This window comes from Sminthopsis crassicaudata, chromosome 2 (genome assembly GCF_048593235.1).
Source record: "Sminthopsis crassicaudata isolate SCR6 chromosome 2, ASM4859323v1, whole genome shotgun sequence".
Classification (NCBI taxonomy): Eukaryota; Metazoa; Chordata; class Mammalia; order Dasyuromorphia; family Dasyuridae; genus Sminthopsis; species Sminthopsis crassicaudata.
The window spans coordinates 350,336,821-350,358,448 of NC_133618.1; the positions used below are offsets into that span (position 1 = coordinate 350,336,821).

At 35.5% G+C, this 21,628-nt stretch overlaps 1 protein-coding gene across 37 annotated transcripts in view; it reads right to left on the minus strand.

The window, feature by feature from the left end:
* Positions 1 to 21,628, minus strand: part of SAMD4A (sterile alpha motif domain containing 4A) — a 353,526-nt gene that overhangs the window by 100,314 nt on the left and 231,584 nt on the right. For 32 of the 37 annotated variants that reach the window (XR_012486558.1, XR_012486556.1, XR_012486553.1 and 29 more), the window contains one exon: positions 14,431 to 14,694. The exons of the other annotated variants lie outside the window; for them this stretch is intronic. Coding sequence is in view for 20 of the 32 variants with exons in the window: in XM_074290775.1 (XP_074146876.1) it covers positions 14,431 to 14,694 (264 nt within the window). In the remaining 12 variants the exon portion in view is untranslated. The remainder of the gene's footprint in view (positions 1 to 14,430; positions 14,695 to 21,628) is intronic. 37 annotated transcript variants of the gene reach the window in all.

Genomic DNA, 21,628 nt, shown 5'->3' on the forward strand with positions numbered 1-21,628 from the left:
TACCAGAAAGACAACAGACCTGGAAAACAGATCCAGGAGAGACAATTTGAGAATAATCGGACTCCCTGAAAAATGGGAGGAAAAAAAGAGCTTGGACACCATTTTCGAGGAAATTATCAAAGAGAACTGCCCAGACATTCTGGAAACAGAGGGTAAAATAGACATTGAAAAAATTCATCGATCACCTATTGAAAGGGACCCTAAAATCAAAACGCCAAGAAATATAGTGGCCAAGTTCAAGAACCATCAGACAAAGGAAAAGATATTGGAAGCTGCTAGAAAAAAACAATTCAGATATGGAGGATCCACAATAAGGATAACCCAGGATCTAGCAGTGTCCACATTAAAAGAACGCAGGGCCTGGAACATGATATTCCGAAAGGCTAAGGAACTTGGTATGCAGCCAAGAATAACTTACCCAGCAAGAATGAGCATCGTTTTCCAGGGAAGAAGATGGACATTTAACGAAATAAATGAATTCCATCTATTTTTGATGAAAAAACCAGACCTACATAAAAGGTTTGATCTTCAAAAACAGAACTCAAGAGATTTCTAAAAAGGTAAAAAGAAATCTTGAGAACTATACTTCTGTCAAAAAAAATATGTAAAGAACATATGTACAATTTGTCTTAGAAACTAGAGGTGGAAAAGAGATTATATCATAAAAAAGTGTAAAGTGGTGGTGAAGAGGCAAAGGTAACCTATTATATCTGAGAGAAAGAAAGGAGGGAGATGAACATAGTGTGTATCAATAGACATATTCGATTTATGGTGAAACTTCTTCCACTTCACTGAAAAGTGAAAGGGAAGGAGTAAGCTAAGGGGAAGGGAATACAGAAATTGTGAAGAAAAGGGGTAAAATAAGGGGAGGACCTTTAAGGTGGGGGAGGGATACTAAAAAGGGAGGGCTGTGAAAAGCAAGTGGTGTTCACCAGTTTAATACTGGATAGGAGGGTAAAAGGGAAGGAAAGGGGAAAATCATAAGCAGGGGTTAATAGGATGGCAAGCAATATAGAATTAGTCCTTCTAACCATAAATGTGAATGGGGCAAACTGCCTCATAAAGAGGAAGCAGTTAGCAGACTGGATTAAAAGTCAGAATCCTACTATATGTTGTTTACAGGAAACACACCTGAAACAGGATGAGAAATTCAAACTAAAAGTAAAAGGGTGGAGCAGAATCTATTATGCTTCAGGCAAAACCAAAAAAGCAGGAGTAGCCATCCTCATCTCAGATCAAGCAAAAACAAAAAATGATCTAATTAAAAGAGATAAGGAAGGGCATTATATCCTGCTAAAGGGAAGCATCAATAGTGAAGCAGTATCAATATTAAACATGTATGCACCAAGTGGTGCAGCATCTAAATTCTTAAAAGAGAAATTAAGAGAGCTGCAAGAGGAAATAGATAGCAAAACTATAATAGCGGGAGATCTCAACCTTGCACTCTCAGAATTAGATAAATCAAACCACAAAATAAATAAGAAAGAAGTCAAAGAGGTAAATAGAATACTAGAAAAGTTTGATATGATAGATCTTTGGCGAAAGCTAAATGGAGACAGAAAGGAATATAATTTCTTCTCAGCAGTTCATGGAACCTATACAAAAATTGATCATATACTAGGGCATAAAAACCTCAAAATCAAATGCAGTAAGGCAGAAATAGTAAATGCATCCTTTTCAGACCATATCATCAATCAAAATAACATTTAATAAAAAGCCAGGGGAAAATAGACCAAAAAATAATTGGAAACTAAATAATCTTATACTAAAGAATGATTGGGTAAAACAGCAAATCATAGACATAATTAATAACTTCACCCAAGAAAATGACAATAATGAGACATCATACCAAAATGTGTGGGATACAGCCAAAGCAGTAATAAGGGGAAGTTTTATATCTCTACAGGCCTACTTGCATAAAATAGAGAAAGAGAGGGCCAACGAATTGGGCTTACAACTAAAATTGCTAGAAAAGGAACAAATTAAAAACCCCCAGACAAACACAAAACTTGAAATTCAAAAAATAAAAGGTGAGATTAATAAAATTGAAAGTAAAAAAACTATTGAATTAATTAATAAAACTAAGAGTTGGTTTTATGAAAAAACCAACAAAATAGACAAACCCTTAGTAAACCTGATTAAAAAAAGGAAAGAGAAAAAGCAAATTGATAGTCTTGAAAATGAAAAGGGTGAACTCACCACTAATGAAGAGGAAATTAGAACAATAGTTAGGAGCTACTTTGCTCAACTTTATTGCTTATAAATTCGATAACTTAAATGAAATGGAAGAATACCTTCAAAAATATAGCTTGCCCAGATTAACAGAGGAAGAAGTAAGTAGTCTAAATAGTCCCATCTCAGAAAAAGAAATAGACCAAGCTATTAACCAACTTCCTAAGAAAAAGTCCCCACGACCAGATGGATTTACAGGTGAATTCTACCAAACATTTAAAGAACAACTAACTCCAATGCTATGTAAACTGTTTGAAAAAATAGGGATTGAAGGAGTCCTACCAAATTCCTTCTATGACACAGACATGGTACTGATACCTAAACCAGGTAGATCGAAAACTGAGAAAGAAAACTATAGACCAATTTCCTTAATGAATATTGATGCTAAAATCTTAAATAAGATATTAGCAAATAGACTTCAGAAAATCATCCCCAGGATAATACACTATGACCAAGTGGGATTTATACCAGGAATGCAGGGCTGGTTTAATATTAGGAAAACTATTAGTATAATTGACCATATTAATAATCAAATTAATAAAAACCATATGATCATTTCAATAGATGCAGAAAAGGCATTTGATAAAATCCAACATCCATTCCTACTAAAAACGCTTGAGAGTATAGGAATAAATGGACTATTCCTTAAAATAATAAGGAGCATATATTTAAAACCTTCAGTAAACATCATATGTAATGGTGATAAACTAGAACCTTTTCCTGTAAGATCAGGAGTAAAACAAGGTTGCCCACTATCACCATTACTATTCAATATAGTACTAGAAACTCTAGCCTTGGCAATAAGAGCCGAGAAAGAGATCCAAGGAATTAGAGTAGGAAATGAAGAAATCAAATTGTCACTTTTCGCAGATGACATGATGGTATACTTAGAGAACCCCAAAGACTCTGCTAAAAAGCTATTAGAAATAATTCAGAATTTTAGCAAAGTCGCAGGATACAAAATAAATCCACATAAATCCTCAGGATTTTTATACATTACCAATACAATCCAACAGCAAGAGATACAAAGAGAAATTCCATTCAAAATAACAGTCGATAGTATCAAATATTTGGGAATATATCTACCAAAGGAGAGTCAGGAATTATATGATCAAAATTACAAAACACTTGCCACAAAAATAAAGTCAGATTTAAATAATTGGAAAGACATTCAGTGTTCTTGGATAGGCCGAGCGAATATAATAAAGATGACAATACTCCCCAAACTAATCTATTTATTTAGTGCTATACCAATCAGACTCCCAAGAAACTATTTTAATGACCTAGAAAAAATAACAACAAAATTCATATGGAAGAATAAAAGGTCGAGAATTGCAAGGGAACTAATGAAAAAAAAGTCAGAGGAAGGTGGTCTAAGTGTACCTGATTTAAAGCTATATTATAAAGCAACAGTCACCAAAACCATTTGGTATTGGCTAAGAAATAGACTAGTTGATCAGTGGCATAGGTTAGGTTCACAGGGCAAGATAGTGAATAAAAATAGCAATCTAATCTTTGACAAACCCAAAGATCCCAAATTTTGGGATAAGAATTCATTATTTGACAAAAACTGCTGGGAAAACTGGAAATTAGTATGGCAGAAACTAGGCATGGACCCACATTTAACACCACATACTAAGATTAGATCAAAATGGGTCCAAGATTTAGGCATAAAGAACGAAATCATAAATAAATTGGAGGAACTTGGGATGGTTTACCTCTCAGACTTGTGGAGGAGGAAGGAGTTTGTGTCCAAGGGAGAACTAGAGACCATTATTGATCACAAAATAGAACATTTTGATTACACCAAATTAAAAAGTTTCTGCACAAACAAAACTAATGCAAACAAGATTAGAAGGAAAGTAACAAATTGGGAAAAAATTTTTACAGTTAAAGGTTCTGATAAAGGCCTCATCTCCAAAATATACAGAGAATTGACTTTAATTTATAAGAAATCAAGCCATTCTCCAATTGATAAATGGTCAAAGGATATGAACAGACAATTTTCAGATGATGAAATTAAAACTATTTCCACTCATATGAAAGAGTGTTCCAAATCACTATTGATCAGAGAAATGCAAATTAAGACAACTCTGAGGTATCATTACACACCTGTCAGATTGGCTAAGATGACAGGAACAAATAACGATGAATGTTGGAGGGGCTGTGGGAAAACTGGGACACTGATGCATTGTTGGTGGAGTTGTGAAAGAATCCAACCATTCTGGAGAGCAATCTGGAATTATGCCCAAAAAGTTATCAAAATGTGCATACCCTTTGACCCAGCCATACTACTACTGGGCTTATACCCCAAGGAACTACTAAAGACTGCCAAAATGTTTGTGGCAGCCCTTTTCATAGTGGCTAGAAGCTGAAAGATGAATGGATGTCCATCAATTGGAGAATGGTTGGGTAAACTATGGTATATGAATGTTATGGAATATTATTGTTCTATAAGAAATGACCAACAGGAGAAATACAGAGAGGCTTGGAGAGACTTACATCAACTGATGCTGAGTGAAACGAGCAGAACCAGAAGATCATTATACACTTCAACAATGATACTGTATGAGGATGTATGCTGATGGAAGTGGATTTCTTCAACATAGAGAAGAGCTAATCCAATTCCAATTGATTAATGATGGACAGAACCAGCTACATCCAGAAAAGGAACACTGGGAAATGAATGTAAACTGTTATTTTTACCTTCTGAATCCAATTCTTCCTGTGCAACAAAAAATTCGGTTCTACACACATATATTGTATCTAGAATATACTGTAATATATTTAACATATATAAGACTGCTTGCCATCTGGGGGAGGGGGTTGGGGGGAGGAAGGGAAAAAATCTGAATAGAAGTAAGTGCAAGGGATAATGTTGTAAAACATTACCCATGCATATGTACTGTCAAAAAAAATGTTATAATTATAAAAGAAAATAAAAATTAAAAAAAAAAAAAAAAGAAAAAGAAAAAAAAAAAGAAATTAAATAATCTACCCAGTTACAACTTAGCTCACATATATTGGAGACAGTGCATAACTTCAAAGATGATTCTTTTTGAGCCACATTATGCTGCCTCCACAGTTTACCCTTTATAGAAAGAAATACAGGGTTGTCCTTTGGATAAGCAAAACTTGTTCAGTCTTGATGAAATGTTTATCTAGGAGGACTAAATGTGCACAGATAATTTAAATTCTTGCTTGCAGGTTTAGTGGGGTGTGATATTCTTTCACTTAATTCCATAAAGCAACGCTTTTATAAGCCATGAATAACCTCCATGTAACCTGTATTACTGTGCATTAAGCATTAAGGCACTTCAGCCTTATGAATAAAGGGTAAAAGTATCATGATCTTTTGGATTCTCTAGATTATCTAAGTTCAGAATTTTCAACTTGTTTTGGAATCCAACCCTGAGCACACCAGAATGTGTGTCTATAAGAAATATCTTGGTAATTGGTAAGAAAGAAAATTAAGCAAATTTACCAAATGCTTAGGTCTCTCTCCTCTTTTCTCCCCAATTGTAATCTCTTTCTTCCACCTGATTACTTTTTGCTGATTGATCACATCAGAGTCCTGAACTTCTAAAGGTGTAATCTCAGCTGTCTTTTGTTTGATATCTTGGAGCTGGGCTCCGCCTCTCATTTTTTTGGGTCAGTCTACATTCTGAGGCCCAGTGGAAACCTTGGTTGCATATTGGACATAGGGTTTTAAGTCTTCTCTCACCCTGTCCTCTCACTTTATCTCTATATCTACATTGGGCTTTCAGATGTCCAATTTTTCCACACTGAAAGCATTGACGAATCTCTCTAGAAGTCCCTTGTCTTCCCATGTTCATCATAGTCTGGGTATAAAAGCACTTGTGCCCACTGTGGCATAGCATCTTATGATCTCTTCTAAAGGAGTATCTTTGTGTAGTCCCCATATAATTCTTCTGCAAACCTCATTACCATTTTCCTTAGCCAGTTGTCTGATCATTATTCTTGTAGCTGCATTTTCTCCAATAGTTCTTGTGACAGCTGTTTGCAAATGTCCCCTCTCTATCTTTCCCTGGGAGGGAACCCCAAGCTTTTATAGCAGCAGCAGCAATTTACTCATATGCTGCTATGGGGTAATTAAGCTGTGCTAAATTGTCTGCATACTGACCTTCACCTGCTAGTTGGTCAAAGGTGATTTGTATGTTAACTCCAGTTTGCTTATTCCAAATATTCCTAAAGCCACAACAAGTTTTGTCCAGGTTCTAAACATGTCCTTGCTATGAATTTCCAGTCACTAGGCGTTTAAAATTTTATAAGCCAAATTCTCTAGTAACATCTTAACATAAGATGATGTAGCCCCATAAAGAATGCAACTCTTTTTTAAATCCTTAATTTTTTCAAGATTAAAAGAAGTGTTTCTTCTCCTTTATTGACCTAAAGAGTCAAGCTCTTTAATCACAGGGTATGCATTTATTAAATCAGATATATCCTGTCTTTTTTTTTTAGCCTTAACCAGTGCCTTTTGTAATCTTGTCATAGGCTGCTTCATAGGTGGTGCTGTGTGTTACTGCCTCTCCCACTCCTCTCCTCCCTCTACCCATGAAGGGTTAATTGAGGTAGGTCAGGGGATGGGGAGTGCCCTAATTTTTTCTGCTGTGAAGCACCACACTCAAAATTGTACTTAACTCCATTCTTATCTGATTCTTCATCCTTTTCACCTAGTTTATCTGGATCCTTCCCCTCTTGCTCTTTCTTCTTTTTTTCTTATTCTAATGCTTATATAATTTCTTAAAGCCAGTTGTATTAAGTTATATGAATAAAGTATTTCTTTGGAAATTGAGCCAGGTCTATCATCATTGTAGTATTCACATAGTTGCTCTCCTACTAATTTCCATTCATCTGGATCCAATTCTTTTTCCTTAGAGAACCAAGGAGATGTGTACTGTACTGTTTCTAAAAGTTCAATGATCTCTCCCAAGCTACAATTAAACCTTGATTTTTTATCAGTATGATCAAGCTTATCCTTTCGATGGAGAAATCTCCTTTCTAAACATTTGTCCCGTTTTAACTAGAATACTACTTTAGCCCTTTATAAAGTTTCCTTCTTGTATTCACCCTAATTTCTGGGTCAGAGATGAAGGTTCTTGGTCCCATATTCAGATGCCAAAACGTAATATTCTTCTTGGTTCTGTTTCCCTGGGGTTTCTGGGAGCAGCCTTCCTTTCAGTCAGAATAATCACCACAAGTACAGCCAGGTGTTAAAAGTCCAAATCCTTCATTATCTCTTTAAAAGTCTTGTTTCCTCCTGTCCTGGGGCCTGGTTAGCTTAGAGGCCTTTCTTTCTCCTTGGTTCCGACAGTTTGAGCTCCTGCAGCCAGTCCTTTATCTTCTCTGGTTTTGCCTCTAGCTTCCTGAATCTCTTCTTATCCAAAGGTTTGTGCTTCAGGCTCCAGCCACCACAAAGGTGGACAATGGAATGAATCTGTCTCAGCTTCTGAGAGCTTCTAGTACACTTGTCTTTTCTGGCCTTGAGAACTTTTTCCTTTCCTATACTCTACAGAGTATAAATCAATCATATCACTAGGAAACCATTATTTGTTGTAGAATTAAATAAATGCTAGATTTAACCGTTGTCTCAATTCTACTTAGTACCTTGTTTCAAGTTCTGGCCCATAACACTTGATTATATATTTTCTTCAATTAGTCTGCTAATGAAATTTTTCAAATACCCTAGTTCAAATCTTTCATGTAAGTTTGTAAGAGTATGAGAAACAGAGAGGCAGTCATTTATTCCATAATGTGTTAGTTTGTAAGACCATTTTCCCAATGTGGTAAAAACAAAACAAAACAAAAGCAAAAACAAGAAAAAAAAATTGAAGCACACACACACACACACACACACACACACACACAAAAAAAAGTGCCTGGATTTCCTAGGCTATTTAAGTCAATTATTGAATTAGGGGAAAAAAAAAAATTCTCCCTCCCTAATATGTACAAAAATAAAATTTAACAAACCGTATAGGGTGTTTGAGGACACTCAGTAGCTTTATACTTTGAACATTTATGTGTTGCTTTCATGTGCATTGTCCAAATAAAGTGCTATCCATAACATTCATTTAATTCTTATAGCAAAAGAATCAGTTGAATTTTGGTTATTGTCCTTCATTTTTGAAGAGGATTCAAAGGATCAAAGTATCAAGAGGATCATTATGTTAGAATCTAGTTTCAGTGTGTCCAACTGTGGCTGATCAGACCAATATGAGCTCAAAATAATAAAGTTTTTTGTCCATTTTTATAAGATCAGTAGTCCAGTGCAGGGTGATTAACTATCTCCTTACATAAAAATCAAATAGTGGCTTAATTAATTAATATTCCTTTATTACTTGGCATTCTATTACTTTAAATTACATTGTTATTGCCTATCTTCCTCAGGTAGGTCTGTGTTTTACAAGTTCAAAGTCGTTCTAAGTGCAGACTCATATTTTCTCAGATATGACTTCAAGATATGGAAGGCAATAGTTATTGTAATAGTCTGATTTTTCAAAACCACTTAATGCTTCACAAATAATCAAGCTGAGCTCATTAGCTCAGTACCTGGTACTCAAGTTATTCATGATTCAGTTGAAAAGATAATCATATCACTAATTAAGGCACTATGGTACCCAATGGTACTTTAGACTTACAGATATACCTGAGCTGCAGTAGAATGTAATAATCTCCTTAAAGACAGAAAATGTTTTTTGACTTGTATTAGCATTCTCAGTGCTATACACAGTTAACCCTTAATAAATGTTTGTAGTCTTAGATTGGAGTGGATTGCTAGTTTGCAGGAAAACGTGTTATGATTCCTTAAGATTATCTAATAGGAAAAGAAGCACTATTTCTCTACATGACATAATGATCCTTTAGCTTTTTATGCTTAATGTCCTTAAAAGGCCAACATCTCAAGACCATTTTCAAACAACAGAAAAAACTAAAAAGATCTTCCACATCATACAGGAAGTGTATGGTAGTGTTGTGCCACAGTTCTCTTTTAGTGTCCTAACCCAGTTTCCCTACTTGTCCTATTCAGTTACTCTGCCTCAGGTTATAACCATTCCCTCTTAATGTTTGATAGGATAAAGATCTTATATCTTAGACCTCAGGCTATAACCATTTCCTCTTAATGTTTGATAGGATAAAGGTCTTATATCTTAGACCTCAGGCTATAATCATTCCCTCTTAATGTTTGATGGGATGAAGGTCTTTATCCATTTTAGACATCATTAGAATATCAGGAGCTCTCCAGTACCCCCCATTATGTCATCCTAGGTGCCTTCCCCCATTAGGTCCTCCCCATCCAGGTACTTCCCCCATCAAGTCATTGTTCTTGTTACCCTATAAAAGAATCTTGTTATTGACATTTAGGGCTAGGTTCTTTGAGACTACAGTTCTCTTTCAGCCCTGGGACCAAACCATTTGGTCTCAGTAAATCTCTCCCACTTAATAAATTATTAAATACTCTCTAATCTCTATCTTGCTCAGTTTCTCTGTTATTATAGTAGAAACAACCAGCTATCACTTAGCTCAGGAACAGCACTAGACTGGATGACATTTGAGAAAAAGACTTCAGCTAAAACAAAGACCCAATCAGGATAATCTTACACATCATAGCTTCATGTCCTCTGCTTTCATAGCACCTCAATGCAGGGTTCACAGATATTATTTTCAATTGTAATTACAGAACTAGGAAAACTATCATTCCACTAAAATTTAGGGGAATAGTCTGAATAATTCTTATATGTGTTGCCTTATCTGATTTGATTGTGAGTTCCTCGAGAAGAGCATAACTGTCTCATTTATTTCTATGTTCAGTACTTTGCACAGTACTTGGCAGATGGGAAGCTCTCAATAACTGCTTTTTCACCCATCCACTCTTACTGGTACTTTTTATGAGCTCTGACTATTAATACATTGCTCCTCAAATTATTCTTTGCATCTGTTAAGCACTTTTCCCCAAGAATTTCTAGATATGTAAGCAGTTCCATAGCTATAGATGTAAGTTGCACATATTTCCTTTGAGGATATGAACAGACAATTTTCAGATGATGAAATTAAAACTATTTCCATTCATATGAAAGCATGTTCCAAATCACTATTGATCAGAGAAATGCAAATTAAGACAACTCTGAGATACCACCACCTACCTGTCAGATTGGCTAAGATGACAAAAACAAATAATGATGAATGTTGGAGGGGCTGTGGGAAAACTGGGACACTGATGCATTGTTGGTGGAGTTGTGAAAGAATCCAACCATTCTGGAGAGCAATCTGGAATTATGCCCAAAAAGTTATCAAAGTGTGCATACCCTTTGATCCAGCATTGGTGCTATTGGGCTTATATCCCAAGGAAATACTAAAGAAGGGAAAGGGACCTGTATGTGCCAAAATGTTTGTGGCAGTCCTTTTTGTAGTGGCTAGAAACTGGAAAATGAATGGATGTCCATCAATTGGAGAATGGTTGGGTAAATTATGGTATATGAATGTTATGGAATATTATTGTTTTGTAAGAAATGACCAACAGGATGAAAACAGAGAGGGTTGGAGAGACTTACATCAAACTGATGCTGAGTGAAATGAGCAGAACCAGGAGATCATTATACACTTCAACAATGATACTGTATGAGGATGTATTCTGATGGAAGTGGATATCTTCAACATAGAGAAGAGCTAATCCAATTCCAATTGATCAATGATGGACAGAATCAGCTACACCCAGAAAAAGGAACACTGGGAAATGAGTGTAAACTGTGAGCATTTTTTTTGTTTGTTTTTCTTCCAGATTATTTTTACCTTCCAAATAAAATTCTTCCTTTGCAACAACAACAACAACAAAAAATTCGGTTCTGCACATATATATTGTACCTAGGATATACTATAAGATATTTAATATGTATGGGAATGCCTGCCATCTAGGGGAGGGGTGGAGGAAAGGAGGGGAAAAATTCGGAACAGAAGGGAGTACAAGGGATAATGTTGTAAAAAAAAAAAAAATTACCTATGCATATGTACTGTCAAAAAAAATGTTATAATTATAAAATTAATAAAAAAAAATTTCCTTTGAACTGCTCATTTGAAATTTGGAAATCCTATTCTTTGCCTGTTCCTCTAACTTCACTTTTATTTCTAGCCATGCTACCCTCACTACCACAGAATCCCTTGTCTTCTTATTCTATTTCCACTTGTGCTACCACAGAATCCCTTGTCCTCTTATTCTATTTCCACTTGTCCTTTGCCAATCCAAATACTTGATTACTCCCTACCATCTGCCTCCTTCATGCTTACTACTCACATGTTACTGATTGGAGCTGCAGGAGGTCACACAGGGATCACTTCAAATTCATGTGATCAAGTATAAAAACATGAATGTAAAGGTAATGGTATTACTTCATAAAAAATAATAAAGGGACTAAGATTTAGAGAGCTCTGAAAAGACTTGTATAAACAGATACAAAGTGAAATGAATAAATTAGGAAACTTTTTATATAAGAACACAAAACTGAAAAGGAAAAGAACTTCAAACATTTAAAATCTAATCAATAAAAAAAAATCAATCAGATCTCTGAAAGACTGACAAAGAAACTTTTCTATCAGTCTTTTGTGAATAGGTGATACACTAAAATCAATCAGATCTCTGAAAGACTGACAAAGAAACTTTTCTATCAGTCTTTTGTGAATAGGTGATACAACAATATGCTTTAATTATACATAATTACTACTGGGGAAATTTTTTATCTGGGGGGGAGAATTTGAAGGGAATAATGGGGGTAGTGATAATGATGTAAATAAAAGAAAAGAAAGGAAAGTAGCATCACTGAGTAATTTAAATAACAGATGAAAGGAAGTTTAGAATAGAAAAGCCAGGGAAGATTGGTGGTAGCACTTTAAATTCACACATAAATAGCTATGTATAATGGAGTCATGATTTTTTTTCTGACCATTGTGTGGGGAACTGTTCCTGTTCATTGAAGATTTTCGAAATAGATTTATGCTTATGTAGCTTCAACTTTTCCTCATATTAGAGCAAGATAATTTTTTAATTTCCATCCTGAATTATTCATGCCCCACCCTCCCAGGAGCAGTTTGAAACTTCAAGTCATTCACACCTATCCTTTCTCCCACTACATCTCTCAATTGAAGATCGAATCTTTCACTTTAATGAGAAAATTGAGACCATTCTTTTAATCTTAAAATACTTGACATCCTCCTTCCTCTTTCTTCTCCTTTATTCCAATGTCTGATAATGAAGTGTGCTGTATTCCTGCCAAGATCTTGATCACATCTCTGTGTCCAGGCGACTACCCTCTCTCTCAATTATCCCTTCTTTCTCTCCAGACTCCAAATTCTACTGGTTTTTTCCTGATTGCCTTCAACTCCAATCTACCCCCCCTTAAATTAGCAAACAAACAATCACCACCAAAAAAAAAAAAAAAAAAATACCTCCTTGTCACTTCCTCGAGCTTTTAGCTTACCTTTCTTTTCTTAGCCAAATCCAGCTGTTTATAATCTTTGCAGCTATTTCCTCTACTCTCATTTAGTTCTCAATCCTTTGTTTTCTACCTTCTGACCTCATCAATCAACTGAGAATTCTTTTTTCAAGATTACCTGCAGTCTTTTAATTGACTGTTTCTTAGTCTCTCATCTTTCTGGGCCTCTTGCTGCTTTTTAAATTGATGCCCGCCATCTCCTCTTATTTGGTTTTGATGTTCTCACTTGGCTCTATTCATACTGTTCAGATTCCTTTGTTGGATGATCAATCACTTTTACATGTAAATGTATCCTAAAGCTCTGTCCTGGGCTCTTTTCCCTGCTTTCATTCTCTTTTTTGGTGACTTTAGCAACAAACATAGGTTTAATTACTATTTCTATGCAGATAACTCATAGATATATACATGTATATATCCCAAACCCAGTTAAGCCTCAGAGCTTACACTCCACCCACCACTCAAGGTGGTCCTCAGGATGGTCTTTTTGTTGTGCCACAGTTCTCTTTTAATGTCTTGACCCAGTTTCCCTAATTGTCCTACCTCAGTTACTCTGCCCCAAGACCTCAGGCTATAATCATTCCCTCTTAATGTATGATAGGATAAAGGTCTTTAACCATTTTAGACATCATTAGAATATCAGAAGCCTCTCCCATTAGGTACTTTCCCCCATTAGGTCATCCCCAACTAGGTGCCTCCCCCATGAGGTCATCTCCATCTCAGACTTTCCCCATTATGTCATCCTTCTTGTTACCCTATACAAGGATCTTGTATCCAACATTTGCTGCTGGATTCTTGGAGACAATAGTCTCATTCAGCCCTGGGACCAAACCATGGATCCATTTGGTCCCAGTAAATCTCTCCCTTTCAAATAAAATATTAAAAACTCTCTAATCTATATCTTGCCTCAGTTTCTCCTGAATTATAATATTTATATATGTGCATGTTGACTCCCTAATATAAAAGAATCTCCTGGGGTTTTTTTTGTCTTTGAAGTCACAGTGCTTAGCACACAGTAAAAGCTTAAATGATTTTTGACTGGTTGATTCTGCTAAATGTCTGTGAAAAAAGTGATTGATTAGTAAATGTTGGAATATTTGTATATGCTGCACAGAAGGCTATCAATTGTATCTTGAGAGCTATATCATACTTAATATTTTTGCCAAAGACACTTAATGATATGTTCATGTTCTAAAATAGATGCATACAGAAGAGTTTATAGGGTACTTTGGATAAAAGAGGACCATAGAGGGAAAAAGGAAGCACCAATGCAATGCAACTCATTATTATGAACAATAGAAGTAATTTTTTTTCTAACTTATCAACACTTAGCACACTATAATATTATAGTATCTTTCTAAAGCATATGTTCTGAAGAATGTGTTTATCTGGTAGGTCCTATCATGCCAACTATATACATAAGGCATGTGGTTAAGTCTGGAAGCCAATGATTGAAAGGATACATTAACCTGTCTCTCTTCTGGTTGCTGCTGCCTTGGCTGTAGCGGTCTATGCAGCCTTTGCAGAGAATACATGGCCACATTTCACAGTTCTTTAAGGATGGGATGGAAGCTTGTTGTCACTACTGAGACCTTGGGAGGCCCTCCTCTCTGACTAACTCTGCTCTCCTTTTAGACTTTTAACTATAAATAAAGTGAGGTAATCTCTTCAAGTGGGTTCTTATTTTTTCACTCACCTTTCATACCACTACCTTCTTCTTGGAATGTGTTACGAGCAGTAGTCTGATCTTCTAAGTGTTCACTCCCACCACTTCCTGAAGAGGCTACACTGCTTTGTGGAGACAGGGGGGCATGATCGGATGGGATGCACTGGGGTCCTCTAGCTCGTAAATCCTCATGAGACATCCATCCATGTCCTAGAGGCTGGTTTGGCACATTCATGGGTGGGGTAAGGGATACAGATCGTTTCAAAGGGCTGTGATGTGCCTGGCCTGAGAGAACTGGAAAAAAGAAATAAAATGAAACAGGTTATTCCCCCCCCTTTAGTCCTGGGTTGCAGAAGAACCCCCATAACAATTAACCATGGTGGACAAAACTAATTACAATGGTGTTGCTGCTGCAAATAGACAAAATCCTAGTCTGGCTATTTCTTTGGGGGGAAAAAGATTGAGTGCTTCCAGTAGCCTTTGATTTTTTATTTTAATGTATACCTATACCCATATGTGACATTCAATCTTAATCTTCAGATGTTTTGATTTTTAAGCCATCAAATTAAGATTCTTAGAACAGGGCCATAATAACTTGAAAAATAGCCATCTGCCCATAATGAGTAAGATGTGCCAGGAAATTCTAAAAGACAGTTGATATAATTTATAACATTAGTGTAATATATGTCTTAAAAGGAGGTCAGCTGTTAAACTGCTTTTTTTCTCTCTAAATCTAGACAGTATTAAAAGAAAATTGAACTTTTTGTTTGTTTGGTTGGTTTTTTTGGGAGCCACAGGGACCTGTCAATGGGCAGTGCAGACCGAATAGGTGTCTATATTGCTGAATTACTATAACTAGTATGAAATAAATGGATTAGAAACTGGTAGCTGTGAAAAAAACTGATTTTTGTCTTCTGTTCCAGCAAGTTAATGCCAAACAGACTGAAAACATTTCCAGATAACAAGAGTACTATTCAGAACCCAGGGGCAAACCTTTACTAAATCCAAATGATCCTTACCACCATATATTATTTATCCTATGTGCACTGTATGGCACCTGTTTATTCCTCCTTTTTTTTTTTTTTTTTGAGAAAACTAGTAAAAAAGCAATGAAACTCATGCATTTTTAGTTTATGTCACTAAAATCACTCTTTAAGAATTTGGTTTTGCTGGGGATACAGTTTTCAAATATAAGACTATTCACAAAATTCTTTTTAACACTTTTCTTAGAGGCAAAGTTTATTTTAATTGCTGTTATTATTTAATTTAATTTAAATGCCATATGCATTTTTTTCCACATGCATTTTAATACTTTTTTTTTTTCAGTGAAACCATTCAGTTCCATCTTACTCTTTCCCCATAAACTCTGATGCATTAAATCTATTTGTTTCTTTACTTATTACTTGAGGCAAATGGGATTAAATGACTCAGGGTCACACAGCTAAGAAGTGTTAAGTGTTTGAGGACACATTTGAACTCAGGTCTTCCTGACTTCAGTGCTGATGCTCTATCCACTGCACTACCTAGCTGCCCCTATTAAATTTATTTTTGACATTATTTCTTCTGCATTTGGAAAACAAAAAAGTGAAAATCTAAATTTATTTGACTCTTTTTATTAACTTGCTCTTACTAATATTGTAGCATTCATATGTCCATCCATTTACTCAAAAAAAAAAAAAAAAAAAAACCCCAATCCAAAACTATTTGGATATTTCTAAATGTCCAAGAAAAATGTTTATAGGATGTATTGGCAGCAGTGCGGTGGTTAATGTTAAAAATCAGTTGGCATTAATTAGGCTTCAATTCTCAGAACATATTGCATGTGATAGCAGGAATTAATATACTTCTTACTGTTATTGTTTCTATCCATATAGTTTCTGGCTGAAAGGCAGCATTGTACAGTCTATTGGTTACATAGGCACCTAAAAGAATAGGGTATTGAACTACAAGACACAAGTTTAAGTCCTGCCTCAGACATTTTACATGTCTGAGTGGATCACTGGCAAATCACTTAACTTTGTTCTCAGCCTCAGTTTTCTCATCTGCAAAATAGAAATATGCACCTACATTGTGGGTTGTTGTGGGAATCAAATGTGAAAATGAAATATAAATTAATTTGCAAACTTCAAAATGCTCTCTATAAGTCCCAGCTATAATCATTGGTATTATTATTATGTGTACTTCCAGAAGAATATACTTTCTTAAGGTGGAGAAAGTTAGGTGCCTTAGAATTTGAAACTGACAGAGAATTTTATGATTTTACAATTTCTTATTTTGGGCAAATACAATCAGAGACTAAAATTACATGGGTTTCAAGATAAAAGAGTATGTTAGAGATGGAAGTGGAGTGGGGATGAGAACACAGGAATAGGGAACTAACTATTTTACTGAAGTATACTCTTCAATTTCCACTAAATATCCTAGTTACAAGACTATCAGGAATGACTTTCCTAGAAATGGCATTATTGCCTGGTTCAATCAGAATTACCAAGAGAAAAATGGAAAAAAAAATGGTAGCAGAGGGAAAAAGAAAAAAAAGGATAGCAAAGTTAGAGAAGCAAGTACATCGAAAACCAAGAAACTTAAAAGATCTATTTCTTGTATATGGTAGGTAGAATTGGGCAATAAGCATTAAAATTCCAGAAATCCCAACTTTGTTTTTGTTTCTACTCTTTACCTATTGTTGCTATAAATATTTTTGATCATTTAAAAAATGTTCCTAATGGATATTAGTAGCGTATGACAACCATAATGTAGAAGTCAGTCTATTTGAGCAAGCTCCTTTATAAGCTACACCTCCTTGTGTAGCTTATAAAAGCAGAACATCAAATAAACAGTAATGAAGGCTCTGGGAAGAATGGCTGTGGAAGCTAACTAACCATCCTAGTCCATAATACCACATGGTGGTCATATTCTGCCATTTTTGAATGCCAAGGACATATTGAGTGTTTGGCTACAAACCAGGAGTAGAGAAAATTCAATTTTTCTTCTAGCTAAAACTGCCTCAATTCCCACCTGACCACATTAGTGCATTTTACATTAGTGCTATGTAACTCGGTAGATTATTTAATTTCTTAGTGCCTGGACAACACTCTATTACTATAAATTAGAGGTTCTTAACCTTTCACTTATGTGAAGTAACTAATGATGATGGATAAGTTACTTAATATAGAAGTAGGTATTACAGAGAGATAAATGAAAAGGAAACCACATTTTTTCTCAAATTAGAAAGTAGAAATAAAGAATTCCTAGCTATTTATAGCTAGTATTGAGGTTGGGTAATGGAGACCCCAAAAGTTTGGATCCCACACCAGTGTCATAAGATGTCTCAAAAGTCTTATTGTAATAATTGTAATGCAAAGTGAGCTTGAAGCTCTAAGTTCTAAGCAGAGTAACAGAAGCAAAGAAATAAATTTATCCAGCTTTCAATCATAGATATGCTAATTCTATGGCTCTTAGGTAGGAAGGAGTGTTCTCTAGAATTTGGTTCTCTTGACCAGATTATTACTGACAAGATTATCAGTCAGCAGTGAATTGAGGAGTGGTCTATTTACTATTATCTCAGAAGTTTGGTCTGTGGGAGTTTCCTGAGGCCAGAAGCTATCAGACTAAGAAGTAGTCAGAATCAAAATAGATTGGGTATGGGAGTTTCCTGAGGCAGAAAATCTAAAATCACTGACTTATTGTCGAAACAGGAGCCCCCATTAAAATCAGGGGACCACAAAGTCATATTATATAACCAGGACACCCACTAGCCTAAAAAGTCCTTTCCAACCTTTTCCTTAAATTTAAAATTTAGACTAAATCAAGAAAATGGAAAGAAATGTGAAGGTTTAGAGAGAGAATTTCAAAAAACAAAATCCAAATGCAGATATTCTAAAATTTTTTGAAAAATTATTCATTTTTGTCTACTTTGTTAGAGATATTTCAGCATAAACTATTATAATTATGAAATTATCCAACGTCAGAGAAACCTGCTAGTTCTGAAGTGGTGTGAGTTATATACTTGACTGCCAAGATTATTTTGAACCCTTATCTTGAGACCCCTAATGATGGGGGTTGAGGTCTCTTTGAGAAACCCCCACCCCATGGCTGACCTTTGATTTACAAATCCTGGTCATCGGGCCTATCCCAGCCCCCACCAGATCTGAGCCAACTTGGGACACCACTCACAAACCCCTTTAAGTATAAAAGAGCCAAACTGGAGCTCTCTCTTTGTAGGAGCCCTTCCCTCCCAAACATGGTATCCTTTCTGCCATGTAAGGGTTCCTTTTTGCCCAGCGACCACCTCTGGCCCTGGTGTCTTTCTACCTTTGCCCTTACTTCTGAACCCCTACAATCAACCTTTTTTTTTTTTTTTTTTTTTTTTTTATCAATCTAGGTTTTCAGGCCTGTAAATTCCTTTTACAGGGGACTCTGCACCGTTATGGGACTATCCTTGCGCTGACCCAAAAGGGGTTCCCCCTTCCCTAACTCTCAGCACTAATACTTGTTGAAACAAAATGTATACTTAACATATATTGATATTCTCCCTCTTAATATTTTCCCCTCATTTTTATCAAATTTATCCAGTAATATGATTTTTATAAAAAGTTCACTTGAATAAACATTCCCAACTGACATCTCCCAGTGGAATATAGATATATTTGGATTCTCTTTTTGAAACTAAAGAAAAGTTATTTCAACCTAAATCAATAAATAATTTAAAATTCAGGTTTGGTTTTCAAGAGCAATTTTAAGGCACTTTTTTGTTTTGGAAACTTGTGGGATGATTTCTCATTTGTAGTGCCCATCTTAAGAAATATTTTTCTCTCCTTCCTACTTTGAGGTCACAAACATACAAAATAAACACAAAACATAAATTTCCATGGTAGGAATTGCATATTTATGCTTTTCTTTCCAATGAGTGCTAAGATTTTTTTTTAAATGTATACTTCCTTCTATAGTAACTAATATTTTTAAACAGCTTGAAGTATTTTCTTGTTCTTTGTCATGTTGTACAACGGAACATTTAAAAGTTCTGTCTCTAGTACCTAACAACACCCCTGAAAAACTTTTCAGAAATCCATTTTCATGCCCTTGCTCCCTTCTCAACAAAAAGGAATTTGCATTCTTGTGAATGACAATACACTTTTGCAGTGGTCATTACTGGAATTGGTTCTTTTCTTTAAAAAAAAGAAAAAAAAAAAAGGCAGCTAAAAGTGATGAGGGTTGGGGTCCCTTTAAGATTCCTAATTGCCCAACCCATGACTGACCCTGATTCATAAATCCTAGTTAAAGGTACCCTTTGAATATCCGGGCCCAGCCCCCCCACTCTCAGCTCAGCTTCCCCCAGCCCTCACCTGATCTGGGCTAACTGAAAAGCCCGCCAGAACTGGGTACCGCCCATCATCTTCTAGGTATAAAAGAAACAAGCTGGAATGCCCTCATTGCAGGAGCCCTTCCAGCCAACACATGGTATCCTTCCTGCCATGTAGGGGTCCCTGCCTGCCAACGGCCACCTTTGGCCCTGGCGTCTTTCTAACTGAGCTTTACATCCAAATTCCTACAATAAACCTTTTATTTATCAATCTAGGTTTTCAGGCCTGTAAATTCATTTTACAGGGGACACTGAGCCTCATGGGATCTATGCACCAACAAATGGGGTTTTCCCCCTTTCCTTTCCCTCATTAAAAGTATGTTGTTAGCCCTATAAATATAGAGCTTTAATTGTCTCTTTCCATACTAACACTGTAATCAAGAGAAGGCAATCATTACCTCTTCTGGTAAGCCCTAAGTAGAGAGAACAATAGAGCTCCCTGACAAAATAAGTCTTACCAACATAAGCTATTGTCACCATTCTTTCCAGCTAAATCTACACCACAAAGTTGCAGTCTTTCTATGATGGGCTTCCTTAGATAGGTATTTTAATTTCCTATCATACATACTTAGGAAAAGTAATAATTTTATATCCTAGAGGACTGACATAAGGTCTCTTTTATAAAGTCTCTTATGAGAGAATTAAAACTTGGACTACTCTGTGTTTAAAACATCAGTAGTTTTTCATTACAAAACACCTTTCTTCAGCTGGATGCCATAGTTAATTACATCCTATGGAATTTTAATATTGGGTGCAACTTCTGAAATAATTTTCATTTCTAGGATGTAGAAGTGCTTAACTAGGGGATTGCTGATAAATCTTTAACAACTGACTTTTTGGAAGAAAGTCTAAAAATATCCATGGCAAACTCTTAAGTATAATTTACATTAATATTTTCTCCATCACTTTCTTAATTCTAGGCAACCCACAAAACAATGCTACATTTGTAGCATTTGCTAGTTTTTGAGGTATAGCTGTTTACACTGAAAATTTTAATAATCAGCTCTTGATATACAGTTTGAACTAGCTCCAGAATACCCCTGCATGACGACACATAAGTAGAAAGTTGACCTGACTCCTCAGATGAAATTAGGATTTCGAAAGTTGTCAAAGGTAAAATTTATCCTCCAAATCAAGACAATTTTAGGTTTCTATTTTTTTTTTTTTAATCCCTATGAGCTTTGGAAAGTGAATAAACTTTTAGTGCCATTAATTCCCTGTGTCAATACTGGAATTTGATACCTTCCCAGTGTTATATGAATGTAAAATGCACTAATTTATTGGTTATTTAGAGAAAAAAAAAATCATTCCTACAGAATAAAACTTAGATGTTTTAAAAAAAATCACAATCCCATTCATACATTAAGATCATCCAAGATTAGTTGGAAGATATAGTAATAAGAATAACCCAGACCCTGTGATAATAAACATTAGGCAAAGCATAAAACAGGGAAGTGTATTCCTTCGAAAGATTTTCACCATTGTGACAGATTGTAGATCCTGTTCAGAGTTGAGATGAAAGAGGGATTCTTTGTAAATGGTGAGGTCCTTAAGAAATTTCTATTTGCATATGACCTTGTGCTATTGATTTTACCCAACTCATCACAGAAGAGCCTCTTTGAAGAGACCAATCAAAAACCCTGTTTGTCCTTCCATAGAAGACAAAAGAAATGGAAGAATATACACTGATCAGATTTCAATACACATTTGGAAGAATGCCTGGTAGACCTTGTCCAACAGTTATACACACATATGCATATGAGTGTGTACAGAATAAGTGGGAGAGAGAGAGTGATTTGGTACAATTACAAAACTCCTTTGTTGATTTCAAGTTTCCAACAAAAAGTAAAGACTTACTTTTTTCAATAC